Consider the following 17,721-nt stretch of genomic DNA (forward strand, 5'->3'; position numbering starts at 1 on the left):
TGTAGTGCCTCTTTCCAGGAAGTCCACCAAAATTACACCTTTTCTGTCCCAAAAAGCAGTCGCCATCATCTTCCTTGCCGACATTGTTTGCATGCATTTCTTGGGTTTTTGGGGAGAACTTGTGTGCCCCCACTGCATTGATTGCAATTTCGTTTCACAGTTCACATGTTTCACCCATGTTTTGTCACCAGTAACGATGCGATCGAGTAAAGAGTCACCATCCTTATGGTAAGCGTCCAAAAAGTTCAACGCTGCAGCCATTCGCTGATTTTTGTGGTCCTCTGTCAAGATTTTTGGAATCCATCTTGCACAAAACTTGTGGTAACCAAGCTTTTCGCTGATGATTTCGTGCAACAAACTTCGCGAAATTTGTGGAAAACTCAAAGAACGTTCCGTTATTGTGAAATTTCGATTTTCACGGACTTTAGCATCGACTTTTTCGAGAAGTTCGGCGGTCACTATGCTGGGTCTCCCACTTCGATCTTCGTCGTGAACATTGGTTCGGCCATTTTGAAATCTTATGACCCACTGACGCACTCCACCTTCAGTGATAATGTTGTCCCCATACACTTCACGAAGCTGCCGATAGATTTCTATCGGTTTACAGTTTTTTGCAGTCAGAAACCTTATTACTGAGCGCACCTCGCAGCTCGCGGGATTTTCAATTAACGCAGACATTTCAAACCGTCACAGTATCTGAACGGAGCACAGCACGAACCTCTCACTAGCACGGCTAGATGCAGACTGAGCTGCACAACGCTCTGACCCCAAGATGGCCGCGCTAGCCCCGCCCCTAGCAGACATAGACGGAAACGTAATCTACTTCCTGGATGGCCCTCGTATCTATTTCATCATTTGTTCTCATAAAACTCACCCTTATACACTTCATACATAAATCTATAAAAAATGTGTTCTTTTAGATGTTTATAATATGTATAAAATCCATAATGCTTTATGTTGTATACATATTGATACAGGTACTGAAAGATGAATGATGCATTTTGCAAACATGTTTTGATATATATCTACACACATACAAGTGCTCCCCACTTTATGAACTTTTGCAGATATGAAAAACTATTTCTTAAATAGTAAAATTTGCTCAATAAATGGCTGCGCATGATACCATACAGTGCCATTGTCTTATTTATGATGAAAGAAAAGAAAATTCATTCAGGCAAGTTTAGACTCTTTTTTTTCTTTTTTAAGAAACATACTTCAGAAATCAGTGTTGCTGAATCATATAACATGTCAACTCCTTCCAACTGTCATACTGGCTTCTCACAGAAATGTCCCCTTTACTTCTAAACAGAAGGCGGGTCAGACTCATTTTTCACCCAAGTAAAGATCTACTAGTCTTGTCTTTATCCCATCCAAACATGCCTCAAAGATGACAATTCAAGATACATACTGTAATTCTTTATTTACATGTAATTTTTTACTTCTAATGTTCTGTATTTAAATTGAAAATTTATTATTTATTTATTTTAGCATTTCAACTAATAGTATTTATAACTCTTATATTATGAACATTCTTAGGATACATTTGCAGCAAACCAAAGACATTTTACAAACAAATTCATAGTACAAACAGTCATTCAGAAAGTAACTCATTCATAAGAAGGGGAATGTAAGTACTGTATCATGAAAGAGCCAATGTATTGCTCTTTCTAAAAATGTTCTTAGTTAAACATTTTCTTCCACTGTAAAAACACAATATCTAATACATATAGCATAATACAAAATATAAATTAATTAATGTTTATACTATCATTAAGGCTTCCAGTCAGCAACAGAACAATAATAGTAACATAAGGAGGAGGCAAAAAGTTACATGCAGATTTTGGATTTTGTAAGGTTTTTGACATTATTAACACCAAAAATATTCATGTCATCTGTAATATATAGCATAAATAAAATAAATTTTCTCCATAACTCTTCTGCATTACTTATCTTTTAAGATATGCAAACAAAGTATGCACATCTTAAAAGTACAAAAGTCTAAAAAGACTATTATATTAAACAACAAAACACACATTTATTTATCTTTTTTGTTATTTATATGGAATGAAGGCCATGTCTGTCTAATACCATATTATATAAGTGTTACTAAGGACTAAATAATAACTGTAATAAACATTAATGCCTTTTTTTGATTTTGAAGTAATGTTTCAGGAGCAGGCCCAGCTCAGAATTTTTTGCACCTTAAGCGATTTGTATACTTGCCATCCTACATATACTAAATGCATTTATCACAAAGCCAAATATACTTTTATTTAGTTGCCCCTAGTGGAAACAACTTAGCTACCACCATTTGAAAATAGACACCCCACGCAACTGCCTGTGTCGCCAGTATATAAAGCCAGACAGCATTAAAAAAATGGAAAAATTTAGCGAAATAATATCTATCTTATTATTGATAACTGAATTTTCACATCAAACAGTGGTTACCCTGGTTGAAAACTTTCCTCAAAAAGCCATTTTACATCGTAATTGAACATATCAAGAAATAACAACACTAAGTTAGCAGTAAGAAAGGAATTGGACAATGACATATCAAAATTAAGCTCACAGCACAAGAATAACTGAGCATTTCTTGAAATGTTGAGAGGTAACAGCTTAAAAATTAATAATATCAGTTATTTTCTTATCTAGTAATTATAGCATGAAGTTCCATTATTAAAAAATCTCACTACAAAATGACATACATTCATTACAAACAAAGCTGTTTAAATTACAACAGATGTATTTTTAACCTTAAAAGACATAAGACCTTTCCTCAAAAGTATGAGATTTAGCATAAGTGGTACCACATATGTAATCTGTATGTTTCAAATAATCATTAAAAAAATTTCTAAAAATATATGAATATTAACTAAATATTTCAACAATTGGTAGCAGTTTTGTTTTTATAACTTAATAAAATCTGCTTTTGATAATGCACAAAAATAATGTTCTGAATTATTCTATAAAATAACATAGCAGATTTCACTGGAGCAATATAAGTACACATCACATTCTGACTAGAGAAATGAGATAATTACATTTTCATGCAACAAATGCAGAAATTAGACAAAGTCTGAATCATGTATAGTAATTCAATTTTAAGAACTGGAATATTATAATAAAATAAATAAATAATCAGCTATCTGATGTTGAAGTAGATGCAGATGTTGGTGAACTTCCTCTGCTGCCAGAACTACTGGCAACTGTAGTACTTATGTCAGGAGCTTGCAGATTGTATGCTGAAGTATTCTCCTTTTCATCTTGTTCTTCTTCTTCATCAAGAATATTAAATACACTACTGCATGCTGAAATAAAAATAACGGTAAAGACATATATAAATTATATATGAATAATAAAGATATATATATACTATACATATATATATGTGTGTGCATGTGTGCACAAGATAAAAACTATATAATCAAAATTACAATTTAAATTACCCCTTAATTCCCCTCTCCCTATTCTAGAAATCGTAATAATTTTCCCGAACTGTGTCATTTCTAGATCAGTCTATGTTGCATGAATTGTATAATGCTGATGACGCAGCTAATTCGAAACCTGAACTCAAAATTTTGAGAATTGAAACCTTTCTAACCTACATCAAAACCTTCTCTTGATGAGCCTTCATACTGGATAACTGTGCACTTTTGCTTCAGCTATCTTGCATTCAAGATGCTACTTCACTCCCTTTGCTTTGCCGTGCTGTTAACTAAGCCATTATCTAAAATGTGTGATACTCTATAAAAAAACTATGGGGTGCATATTGCACCCTTGATTATGTTGATGAAAAATATGTTTTCGATCATTAGTTTGTGCCCGGTAAAAAGAAATTATATTCTATTCGGCCATGTCTGTCTGCAAGTCTTTCCTTCAAGTGTCATCTTTTTAACTACATAGTAAAATCTCTCCACGTTACAACACACAGAACAATTGTCAATCCATTGCAGCTTTCCTCAAGTCATCATATTACATACATATATATATATATATATATATATATTTCCTTTATTCATTTTAATTGGCAACGAATTGAACTACAATAATTATCATAAACATATTTCAAACAAACACATGTTGAAAAAAGCTTCAACTTTCACAGTCCTATTGCCTTATTAATAATCCTATATTCGCAGACATATATTTACATGCACAACAGATAAATAAAACATCATGGGAGATTCTCTCAAAATTTAATTGGTTCTCTTTTATATAAACCCCACCAGCAACCGAGTGTTTAACACCACTTCATGCTCAGAAATTAACCTGGGTTCCGTCCCAGGTAATAACCTATTTGTTGATATAAACAAATAGTCTATTTGTTCACTTATAACAAATAAAACATAGGAGCTGCAAAATGCATTTATACAGTGGTTTAATGAAGTCAAGAGTTTCTAATCACTCAGTCAGGTATGTATTACTATAATTGAAAGGTACACATGCTTTCAAACTAAAAAAGATATCTTTTCATCATATTTTTGAATAACCTTTTTATTATAATTTTGATTAAAGGCGTTTTTTAATAGAAAAGATATGGAATAATTAATCACATCTTAAATGGTGAAACATTGTTTAGTATCCATTAACTAATATTTAAAAAATGGTCTACGCATCACTGTGTGAGCCCTTCTCAAGCATGAGTTAACAGTCACCTGGTGATTGAAAGCAAAAAATAATAGAAACTTATTCACCAGGTTGGCATTTTCAGATATAAATTATTCTGAAAGTGTAAGGTGTGCAGTGAACTTGGGTAGCTTGTTTCAATTTCTGATGTAGGTCACACTATGGCGAATGTGACTAAAATATTAACTATAAATATAAAGATTTGTGAAAAATAAAGAAGTATAACTTATGAAGGAGTTTTATTCAGTGCCAAAATGAAATTGAGATCCAGGATCTTCCGTGGTTTTTTTTTTTTTTTTTTTTTGGGGGGGGGGGGTTGCTCTAAACCCCTGAAAAGATCTTTAGATTATACTTAAAATTGCAAATCAAAAGTAAGAACGGAATATGGCATTATGGTAAATACTAAATTTATTTGCAAATTCTGTTTCAAGTATTTTGATCTCCTGAAATTATCTGCAAATCACAGAAGCTTTAACAAAACCTAGGAAGAAACATGAGATAATTTTCAAATAATTTAATTCATATTTGTACAAAAATATAACAGTTACTGGTATATGAACAAAAATGAAATTATGCTCTTAAAAGTTAACAATATGCAATTAATTAAAAAGAAATTTCTTGACAAAGAGATTGATGCTCTAATTACTGACAAAAAGGTTTATAAAGAAGAAATAAATTGTTTTGAAGAATACAGTAAAAAATTATTTATTATAAAGCGTCCAATTGTTTAAAATCCTATGAAGATAAGCAAAATGGGTCAATTTCAAATATTGGGAATTCAAGTAATGTTTCTGCAACTGCTGGAACAAAGCTACTGAAACTTACAATTTAAAATTTTCTGTAATTTTACAATGCATTTAAGAATGACTTTAGTTTAAATCTAACATTATCAAAAATAGAAATGTCTTTATTAACCATGCTAGTTCTCAACTGTGTGGCTAGGTAAACATAATGAAATTACGATGAGGATCTTCAGGAACTACAGGAAAGATATAGATGTAAAAAATCTACTAATTATCAGTTATACAAACAAACTCGAATGTCATGAAGCAATGCTGCTTGTAAATAATCCCAAATCTGCAAAGAATGTGGAGGCAGTAAATAAAAGCCAAATGTATTGCTGAGAAAGAAATACTTAAAGTTAAAAATAATAGTCAGGCAAACACTACTTTTAGTAAAACACTTTAATGAACCTGAAACTATGAAATGTTTTATATCATTATTCTGAGGTTACGGACCTCTTTTTTTAGTATCATCTCTCCCACCCATTAACTTTAGGAGAAACAACAGAGAAAAGCACTGAAAAGAGAAGTAGCTCTCATTTAGCTTATCAGTGTGAATCTAAAGTAAACCCTTATAAAAGTTGTAATTATTTTGCTTCCAAAAAGAACTACTGAATAGTCATCTCAAAACTGAAACTGTAGCATCTACTTCTCAGTATTATATCTCTAAAACTAAAGAGTCTGTTTTATTTCAGACTCATGTTGTTAGTAAGCAATACAAATTTAATGCAATCAAAATTAGTTACACTTTTAATTAACTCAGGAAGTGAAAGAAGTTTCAGCACAAAAGATTTGCTTCAAAAATTGAAATTATAAGCTAGAAAAGAACACTTAGCAATCTACATGCTTGATGTATATAGTAGTAAAGAATTAGACATGAAAGTATTTAGAATCTCATTAAAAAGTAAAGAGATCACCCAGGTAATACAGTAACTGAAGTTATCGCTATGGGTGCAATTTCAGCAACTAAATTTCAAATTAATAATAATGCAAGTATAAAGAAATTTATAATTCAATATGGTTGGGAACTTGTTGAGTCAAGCACAAGTGATAAAGATATTAAATATTTTATTGGGGCTGATTATTTCTGGCATATACAAAGTGGAATAGTTGACAAAAATAAATTACTGCTTAGTCACATGCACAATATTTCGATATACAATTATAGAACAAACTGAACTAGAAAAAACTGCAAAAATACTTCTTTATTCCTACTAAGGCACTTAGTGATACAAGTTCTGAATCATTCTTAAGTGTTAAGAAAATTTGAAGCAGAAGGTCTCAGATATATTTTCTGATGGAGGTATGAATTATGCAGGAGCTGATGAAGAATTCAGAAAAATAGTAAAATCACATTTGTCAAGTGAAAACTTTTAGAATTAGCTTACAGAAAAAAATATTATTTGGAATTTTAACCTATTCCAGCCTCACCAAGGCTACCAAAATTAAAAAGGCCTGGCATAAAGCAAATGAAGATTCAACTTAAAATAACTGTTGTTACAGATTTTAACTTAAAAGATTTTGGTATTTCAATAACTCAAGTGGAATTGTGTTTAAATTTAAGGCTAATTGTAGCTCTCTCTAATGATCTGGCAACATGAATACTCTTACACTTGGTCATTTCATCAGAGGAACTGCTTTGAATTCCATACCTAGTTATGATGGAGCAACTTCTACAATTATTTCATTGAGCAGTGAAGATTAATTCAAGATCTTTTCCGAAGTTTCTGGAAATGTTGGTTCAAATTATCTCTTGAAATTACAACAAAAACTAAAATGGGTGAAAGATAAACCAAACATAAAAGTGGACAATTTAGTGTTAATAAAAGATTAAATTCTGGTAACCTTGACAAACGAAAACTTGGCAGAATTACTGAAATCTATCCAGTACTGATGGAAAGGTCCAGGGCAGCAAAATTTTAAACTTCCACAGGTGAACTAAAACACCCTATAACAAAATAGTCTCCACTGCTAATAATTTATAAGAACTGTACTCTGATATTATGTATTAATTTTTTTCTCCTCTTTTTTTTTTTTTTATTTTGAACTTTACATTTTTTTTGTCAAATTTATTAAAATTGTAGCATTTTCAAAATTTAGAATTTTTACTTTAGCATTAATCAATAACATAATTTCATTTTATTTTTGCATACAAAATTTGCAAGAACTATCATGGCGATGGATATTTAGTATTCAATGATTAATATTTAAAAAAATCTTCAAGGCATCACTGCATGAGTTGACAGTTATGTGGTCATGAAAGATAAAATAATTGAAAAAATCTGCCAGGTTGGTGTCTCAGATATAAATTATTCTGAAAATGAACTTTGGTAGCATGCAAACTTCAGGTAATGTTCCTACAAACTTTTTTTTTTTTTTTTTTTCCTGCTGATCATTGGCAAACATACTTTTAGTGACAGAAGTTTTAATATCCAGTCACAAGAAGTGGAAAAAATTCCATTAATCATTTTATTGCGGTGTTTTCTAGCTTAAATTTAACCTACAAAGTGATTTTGTAGCTTCAGAGTATCAACAACTTAAAGTGAATCTCGGTGGTTATAGGAAAAAAACTAACTTTTTCAATTTATTTATCATGTGTTAATATGATTGCAAAATGCTTATTAACCATTTTATGTTTTTATGTGTTGACTTACCTTCATAGTGCAACTAAAAGTATTTAGAGAATATAAAATTGCTAATAATTTATTGTTTTGAAATTTGAACATGCAGTACTGTTTTCTTTTATTAAAATTTTAAAAATGCAATACTGTTTGTTTTATGGATATAACAAAATTGTATGCTATTAGAAATTTAAATTTAAATAATTATTTAGAACTAAGATTTTAAATTGTATTCAAAAAGGGTGTTGTTTCTTAATATGAGTAATAATTATATTTTTGAATTAATATTAAGCATTTGGGAATTACTTCAAGATTATTGTTTAAAAATTTGAATTTTAAGGAAAAAAAATAATGAAGCAATTTTGAAATCTATTTTGAATTTGAATTATGTTATTATTGTAGCACAGGAAATGGATATAAAATTGTATTTTGAGTATAATGCAGAAAATTTGAAATGTCCTGACATTAAATATTATTACAATGAACTTAAAAATACTAAAAATTTAAGAAATTGAATAATTCTAATAAAATTTATAAGAAATTACGGTAAATGAATGCTATATTTAAATAATAATTGTATAATGTTAGTATGTTGAGGGAGTATTGGTTCAAATGCAAAGGCCGGTTTTTACCTTATGCTTCTTTTACCCTCATATGTACTCTGAAGGCTTAGACCATGAGTTAGCATGTTAGACTTGAGATCGAAAGATCAAATCCCATTAATTCACTGTTAATTTTCCATTTTTTCATATAGAATTATGATATTTACTTTATTTTTTATGTAATGGAATGTAGCTTTATTTTTACATAATGGAATGCTTTAATGCAATTCTCAAAGGGTAGTTACTTTAATATAATAGAGGACTTTTCAAATAACTCCTGAACATCCCTCAGCCACTGGTGCAGAACACACCAGTCAGCTACACTAGATATGCCCAGTTTGATGGATATGTTTGTATTTGAAGAAAGCTGTGGTGTCTTCTATTTTTATGTAAACTTATAAAATTAGACATGTAATAATAAAATTAAAACCATAATTTCAGTAATACTATTACAAATGATATTGAAATGCAAATATAAATATAAAAATTTGTTATATTATAAATTTTTGAATTTTTTTTATGATTATTCAAAATATGTAATGGATGTATAAAATTGATATTCTATGCAAAATTTTTGAAACACCTTCTTTGAAGGATCTTAATCATCATGTGAACTTTCCAAAAGCAAGAATATTTTGAACTGAATTCAAATATTGAGTAATACAACTCTAAAAATTCCATCTGTTCTCAAAACTACAGTGCTCAAAATTTATGTTCTATATTATTTTAAAATTATTATTTAGTTAAAAATGTTATTGTTTATATTTTGCAATTATCTAAAAATTACTTTGTTCAAAATTACAATTCTTCTTCTCTCTCTCTTTTTTACAACTTTACTGTTTGTTCTCTTAAAGGCTTTTCTGTCCCTAACCTTTTTTTTTCTTTGAAAGGGGGTGGTGGAATAAATAAATCAAAATTATGACATAAATTAGCATCAGCCCCCCCCTCTTTTTTTTAATTTGGGTATTTTCCCTCTTTATTCTACAAATAGCAATTAATTATAGTTTTTCCTAGACTAGGTTATTTCTAGATTAATCCATATTATAACACTTTTCTCTTCTCCATCTCTCTCCATATGGCATGGTAAAACTATAAAATCAAATACCCCATAAAAGTCTTCTAACGTGTGGAAACAGAATACTCATCACAGATGCTGAACAATTTTAGACATTTTCAGACCCTCTTTCAAAAACAACAACACACACACAAAAATTGTTCTTTGCATCTTCTATGGTTGCAAAAACAGTGCTGCAGACCTGCACTTGTATGAATTAAGCAATTGAATTGAATTATGCAATACTGCAAAGAATAACTGCATAAACAAGTCAAACTTTGCCTCTCATTGATAGCACTGCTTATTAATTCTAGGAATTAAACTAGAACTCAATTCCTAGCACTTTGGAAACATCCCATTTATACTCTAAAACTACGGATGGATCATCTGCTCATGAACTAATTCAATGATCTTGTTCACTTTACAGAATAAGTGACAAAACTAAATTGTAGCTCCTTTAAAGAGTTTAGGCACCAAGAGCTCTTATATGTAGAAAGGAGGTTTTAGAGAATGACAAAACTAGAGTTGAGTGAGAGTAGAAAAAACAGTAAATGAGATTCTGAATCGCTTCTCCTGATCCTATTTCTCATTCAACTCTTTCCTCCATTCTCACACATTTTCCAATTTTATTGTTACTGAGCAGTAAATCATTAAAAAAAACTGATTCAATTAAATGCATAAACGATTGTTAAATAATCTCATGAAAGAGTCGTTTTGCCCATTTCTATCAAAAACAGGAGAAGCAACAACAAAATCCCACAGAAAAAAAATAAATAAAAAATCTTGCTTAGCAAGAATATAACTGAGGGAAGTATAAATTGCCATGACAGCACTCTGGACATTATGAAGTCACTATATAGCAGTAATTTTAAGTATTTAACAGGACCTTTCTTATTTCTTTTCTTTACAGAAATAAGAATAATACAAACAATACTACATCATGTGAAAATATTTTTTTTCAGAAGTCATGGTAAAAGAACAGGCATTATCTTTTATCATCTAAAAGATGTTTTTAAATATATATAAAGTCTTGACAATAAAACAATGAATGTGTGAAGAATATTCATGAATACATACATTTCACCAAAATAAAATAGCGACATATTTTTTTCATTTTGATGCTAAAATTATTTTCAAAGAAAATATAGTGCTATAATTTAATACCTTTGCTTTTCTCATAAGAACATTAAAAAAAATTATCAATAAAGAACATACATTGTAATACATAATCAAGACTGAAAGAAATATCTTTCACATGTAAAATTAATTTTCTATCAAGTGAATAATAAAATCAGCAAAGAACAGTGTACAGCAAAAAAGCAACTAACATTAATTTATACAAGGAAACGTTTTGGGTACTCTTCTATTATAAGGGCCAGGTTAAAAAATGTATGTATGTATGCACATATATATGGATGTGCGTGTTCATGTTCACATGTACAATGCGTATGATGCATGTGCATGTATGTACACAAAAACACATACACACGTGCATACATACATTCTTGAATCTAGTCCCGATAACACAAGAGTACCAAATTTTGAGCATTCCGAGACTACCTTAAACTCTTATCAAATTATACAAAACATTAAGCAACACTAATACACAGCCTTCATAAACAGAAATAGCTTATATTAAGATTAAGTTTCACTTCTCAGAATAGGAAAAGCATTACACATAATAAGGGGCAGAACAATCACAATAATGATGATATGTTAAACTGAGCTATCAGTAGACATAACAGTTAGGATGTGTATTGTTCTGTTATCAGGACCGGATTCAGAAATGTATGAATGTATGCACGTGTATATGTATATGCATATATGTGTATATGTATAGACACACATACATTTGTACTATATATATATATACATGCATACATTTGTACTTACATACATATGTTATTGTAAAACCCGAAGTCTAGGTTTATCCTGGTAAATCCTAGGTTTTACCAAAATGCCTTGGTTAAAGTCCGAAATATGCTTTAAAATGATTCTATTTCAGATTTTTATCAAGCCTTTGTGGTAAAGCCTAGGAAATGCCAACACCTTCTGGTATAAGCCAGAAACGAAGGATTTATATTGACTCTGTTAAACATGAGCACACAGATTCCGTTGCAACACTTTTCTGTTCCTGCTCTTTCTTATTTGCGCCATTTGCAGTCTAGCTTTGAGCGAATTCAAACAAGTGGCTATGATCTAAATAGAAGCAGCTTGCTTCGATTTCAACATGTTTTGCATTTTTTATTTTGCTGAAAGGAAATGAAAGATGTTATGTGGAAAACGTTTTACGACATTTTGTCTGAATCTGCACAAAATAAGCATGATTTAACAAATTTATTATTTTTATTTAACAAATGAGAAATACACTTATTTAATAAATAAAGTGAAAGAGGCACAATAAAAGCTTTTATTTAACAAATGAGAAATCACTTTTTTAATAAGTGAAGGAAGTAAAATTTGTGAAGAAAAAACAAACTTACAGCACCACATCTGCAGAAAAAGCAGCAATCCTGTATTATGTTATAAATGATGAAATCTTCATCGTCATATATAAGGCTCATATCGCAGTTGGCCATGGTGGAAGAACCCATATTATTAAGGAATTGAATCGCAAGTACAAGAATGTAATAGTAGAATCTATTTTCATGTATCTGAAACTATGTGAGCCATGTTAGAAAAAATAAAAAACTGTGGAAAAGGGGATTGTCATGAAATCAGTTGTGCGTAGTGAAATAAATTCTCGATGCCAAGTCAACCTAATAGATATGCAGTCCAATCTTGATTGTGATATGAAATTCATTTTAGTGTACAAAGATCATCTTACAAAATGTGTCTTACTCCAACGTCTGCATAGTAAAAGACCTGAAGTAACATAACACATTCTGGATATTTTCACAACTTTTGGAGCCCTGAACATTCTCTATTACAGCAATGGGAGGGAATTTTGCAACCAAATCATAAACAGTTTATGTGAAATGTGGAGTGATAAAAAATAGTTCATGGCAAGCCGAGACACAGTCAATCCCTAGGTTCAGTTGAAAGGGTGAACCAAGACTTGAGAACATGTTTGCAACATGGATGGAAACAAATAAGACATAAAAGTAGTCGGAAGTATTAAAATTTATTCAAGCAATAAAAAACAAAGCAAATTCATGAGAGAACCAAATAAATATTCACCTCACAAAGCTATGTTTGGCTGTCCTATGAAGCTGGGACTTGCTAACTCATTTTTTCCACGTAATTGATTAGTTACATAGCCACTGAAGAGGACTTCGAAAAAATTATAAATATTCATAATAAATGCAAGGTTAATACAAAAAAAAAGAAGGCACTAATCTCAAATGAACAGTTGATTTGAAATTGAACAATAATAATAATAATAATAATACATGTGAAAAAGAATCATGCATAACGATGGAAGTAGATACTAAAGTTCAAATTGGGGGGGGGGGGGAACAGATATATGCTCTGAGACAATGGCAGCAATTATCAACAAAATTCAAAATGTAAAAATGTTTCGAAACACAGCTAAGGAAGGACTTGAGAAACAGGCAAAGATATCGACAGATCGAAAATGGATTCAAAATCAGTAATAGCCCTTATTACAGTCAGTAAAGATGATGAGTTTTATGTTCTTGGTACCAAGTTTGGTAAATTAAAATCATTATACACAAAAAAACCAGCTTACCTTTTGCAAAGAAAATTTTTTTCAACATCAAAGAAGCTGGTAGTACAGGAGAAATAAGTCTACATGAAGTAGTAAAAAACTTGCTTTAACTGGGAGACAAAAAAAAAAAAGGGACTCAGAAAATGCAACTGTTCAAAGAAGTGTACTATGAAAATCTGTTTATGCAAATCAGCTGATCTACTTTATAATTCAAAATGGCATAACAGTCAAACTTCTTGTAACAAGTAGTAAGAAGTATTAGATGTATTTAAAAACAACATACTACATTTTTCTCATTTTTTAAAAAATTTCATAACTTTTATTAATTTTTTTCTGATATCAATTTAATTTTTTAACTATTGCCAAAATTATTGAAATTTCTTCAGTAGTTATCGAGAGAATTGTGCATTAATTCAGCTTTTTTACATGGGATCTTATTTGTGAAATGGCATAAATGTTGTATTTTTTATTTTTATTTCTTGTGACTCTTTGAAAAATAATTGTAAGACAATTTCATCGATATAATCTTAAATCATACCTTATTTTGATCACTTTTACAATTTTTATTCCTAATTAATAAGTTGCATGATAGTAAAGCATGGTTTAACTTTTTCTGGGACACACTGCAACTGTGAATGGAAAACCCTACCACAAGTAATCCCTCGTTTCGGGCTTTTACTGGAAAAAGTTGGTAACTCCTAAGTTTTACCACAAAGGCTTAGTAAAAGTCCAAAATGGGATTATATTAAAGCATACTTTGGATTTTTACCAAGCCACTTTGGTAAAAGCTAAGTTTTACCAGTAAAATCTAGGATTTACCACACTTTGGGCTTTTACAGTAATATATATATGCAAACATGAACATATACATCCATTTTTTAATCCAGTCGTGATAACAGAACAGTACCTTACGATGTGAGGGAAAGAGAACAAAAATCAGTTATTAATATCTGATTGTCATTTTCTCTATCATGTCATTAAGTTTAATTGCTACATTAGCTGTACTGTCTTAAGGTGAGATTTGTTGGCCGCTTTAGATGAAATGAAAAATTCTAGAATGCCTGATTGCTTCTGTATTTTTCTCCCCTTTTTCCTTGCCACTCTAAACACCCTGTAAAATTACCATACATTTTTATGCTCTCTTTTTATTAAAATTTTAAAACAAATATTTAAAAATACTTTTACTTTTAGAGGTTTTTTTAAACAAAAGAAAATATTTTCAGTTTTCCAGTAAGTCATCATGTAGCTTTAACTAGCTTTACAAAAGCTACTTTTATGTAGCTATGTAGCTATGTAGCTTAGCTTATGTAGCTTTTATAGCGTAGCTTTAAAAAAGCTTACACTACTTCAATAAATAAATCTTCATAAATGCTGTTTATAAATATTTTCACAAATATTGGATTAGGGAATACCCTGTTTGAGTATATCAATTGTATAAGGACTGCAAAGAAAGTTTAAAAAAAAAAAAAAAAAGTGAAACAGAGAGAGCAAAGGGTCCAAATTTTAGAGGCATACCCAAACCCACAAATAAAAACATACATCAACAAGAACTTTGAAATTTCAGATAAACCGACCTGAAATAATTTATAACGGAACCAAACTGAAATAATTTCTACAGAATTTATAAGGGAAACTGGTTCATATCTATGTTACATATGGGGAAAATCATGAAAATGCCCATGCAGCAGTTCATTCACCAGAATCGAAGTTGAGTTGTCAATGTTCAGCAACTTTACCACTCGGATACTCATTGTGCAGGCAAGCCTCTACATTTATTCAACATCAAGTCTGTTCACTGCGACCGCTCAATAACAGAGCGAGATTGACCACTACAACCGGTTTTCGGTTTCTTGTGCTGCTGTCCGTCCTCACCGCCAATGATGCATGTCTGCAATTTGTTCTTTTGCGTGCCTTTCTGACGACCATCTCCCTATAGTTTCAAGAGGCATTTTGTCAAAAAAAATAATAGTAAGTGATATGAAGATTCAACTAAAATTAATCTAGATGCTGACTTCTGCGGTAAATGAACGATGTTTTATGACTTGAGACGTTCTCGAAAGGAATTCCAGGACACGTGTTGCATCTGATGCTAGAATTGGCCTTGTGTTTCCACAAAAATATACTGGAATAATAATTCAAGTCAAAGTCCTTCATTGTAAAAATTGAATTTTGTTATCATGTAACTTTGTGTAACGAAGATGAACTGAGATTTTTTAGATTGGAATTTTATGCATTTTGTGCACGAAAGGCTAGGACTCAAAATGGTAGGACTGATTCTTACTGTTGCCGTCTATTGTCTTCTGTCTGGCTATGTTTTCTCGATTTATACTAGTATTAATTTAAAATTTCATGATGTCAAGATATAATAAATTTTTCGTAATTCACATTATTTTAAGTGAGGGGGTAAGTTCTTTAATTCCATAATTTTTTTTCAGATCACACATTTCATCCTGCACATATCCAGTATTTCTGGGTTATTGCGGAAACCACCCATTTATCATCACATTTGGCACCCACTTAATATTACACTGATGGCCTGCAAAATTTCAGTAATTTCCACTTCCTCCAATGATCAATTAAAATGATTTAACAGTTATATTACATCAACAGCTGACTTACCAGAAAATGATTCCGGATACTGCTGAGACAATTTCATTTTAAGAAATCTGTAAAGAAATAAAAAAATTACATACAATTTATCTTCTTATCAAATCTGCATTTGATATATTAATTTCTTAAAATTTCACAGTAGGTCACATACAATAATTTAATAAAAAAATAAATAAACTGCAAAATGACTGAATGAAAGATACTGAACCTTAAAATACTTTAAAGGAAAATTCACTGCATAATTTTATCGTCTGACACTAATTCAAACTTTCAAGCACAGCACAGATTTCAAACAGAGTAATTGAGTCTTAAAATATATTAAGAGAAAATCAATGCATATATTCTCTGAAGATTAACTTTGGTAAACACTGATTTTGACTGAACTATGTATAAGTAAAAAGACAGCACTGCATGTGCAAAACTCTAGTTCTGTATATTTAAAAGGAATGTGCTGCATGTGCAGAACTCTTGTTCACACTTCTGTGATAGAAGAAAGGAAAACAAAGCTACAGTTTTGATTTTCTAGCACATCTGAAAGGATTTCAAATGAAAAGTTTAGTATTAAAATCCACTGCACACAACATTTCTTTCTTTCTTTTATATCAATTTTATCTGACCTTATTATGTGAGAAAATCTATTCATAAAATATTTTTGCAGGGATATCATAAAACACACATCACACACACATTAAAAAAAAAAAAAAAAAAAAAGAATGAAAGAATAAAAGAAAAGAAGAAAGAAAACTTCTATCTTGTCCTCCTTTTATCTCAATCATATGATACATGTTTTTGATAACTGAGCAAATGAAAAGTATGAAAAAATTAAGTTAAATGCTGAAAGATATATGGTTTGAATCAGGAACAGGTAGATGTTTATGAACATTAAAGAAGTGTCCTTTTCCCTTGAAATTTTAAAGCAATAATAAATCACAATATATCATCACTTTTCAAACAATACATTACCAAAATATTTTACATTTAAAAATTTTTCATCATATATATTCTCAAATTAATTGTAAATATATTTATATAAAAAAACACAATAAATTAGACCAGATGCAAGCAAATTTACATTTTTAAATTTTTGTGTCACATTTTTCTCCTAACTCCTTTAAAAACATTATTTTTAAAAATAAATTTACTTGCAGAAGTAAAATAAAATAGCACAGCATGAAAGAATTACATTTAGGGTCTGAACACTTGCACCATCCCCCCCTTCCGCAGTATGGTGACACATCACACTATTGTTAAGTGTAACAGCCTCACACAAGCACACACACATAAATAATACAGAATTAGAAACTTGAGCCCCTTTTTTTTGCCTTATTCTCAAGCTTTTTTAATTGCATTGCTTTAAAGATGCTCTATAATTGTGCATTATTGGAAACAAATTAGAGTTGCTAAAATCTGGCCAATTGTAAATCAAACTTTTTAAGTATGGGATACTGTTCAGACAAATACTGAAATTTCCATTGACAGAAAAATAAAAATGACACATGAATTTCAACAAGTTCAGTGCTTTCTAGCAAATATTATTGAAATAGGTGAACAAAAATGTTAAATATGTAATACATCAAAATAACTTCCGCAACCTTCTCCTAGGCTTAACCATGAAAATTAATATATTCAGCAACACACAAGGAATTATCTCTGAAATATAACATTTATTGAAGAAATTTCTGTTATGTGATAAGAATATCTTTATTAAGAACTTTTCCATTCGTGTAATCTCTCATTACTAAAAAAATTGTTC

General features: G+C 30.3%; 1 protein-coding gene across 1 annotated transcript in view; it reads right to left on the bottom strand.

The window, feature by feature from the left end:
• Nucleotides 1-1,404: 1,404 nt before the first annotated feature.
• LOC118203673 (kxDL motif-containing protein CG10681) overlaps nucleotides 1,405-17,721 on the bottom strand; it is a 34,655-nt gene continuing 18,338 nt past the window's right edge. Inside the window, exons 3-4 of the mRNA XM_085822622.1 lie at nucleotides 15,978-16,024; nucleotides 1,405-3,311 (exon numbers count right to left, since the gene is read on the bottom strand). Coding sequence (XP_085678748.1) covers nucleotides 3,142-3,311; nucleotides 15,978-16,024 — 217 coding nt within the window. The 3' untranslated portion in view covers nucleotides 1,405-3,141. The remainder of the gene's footprint in view (nucleotides 3,312-15,977; nucleotides 16,025-17,721) is intronic.

Source organism: Stegodyphus dumicola, chromosome 8 (genome assembly GCF_044657685.1).
Source record: "Stegodyphus dumicola isolate Sdum_Otavi_A_Nest chromosome 8, ASM4465768v1".
Classification (NCBI taxonomy): domain Eukaryota; kingdom Metazoa; phylum Arthropoda; class Arachnida; order Araneae; family Eresidae; genus Stegodyphus; species Stegodyphus dumicola.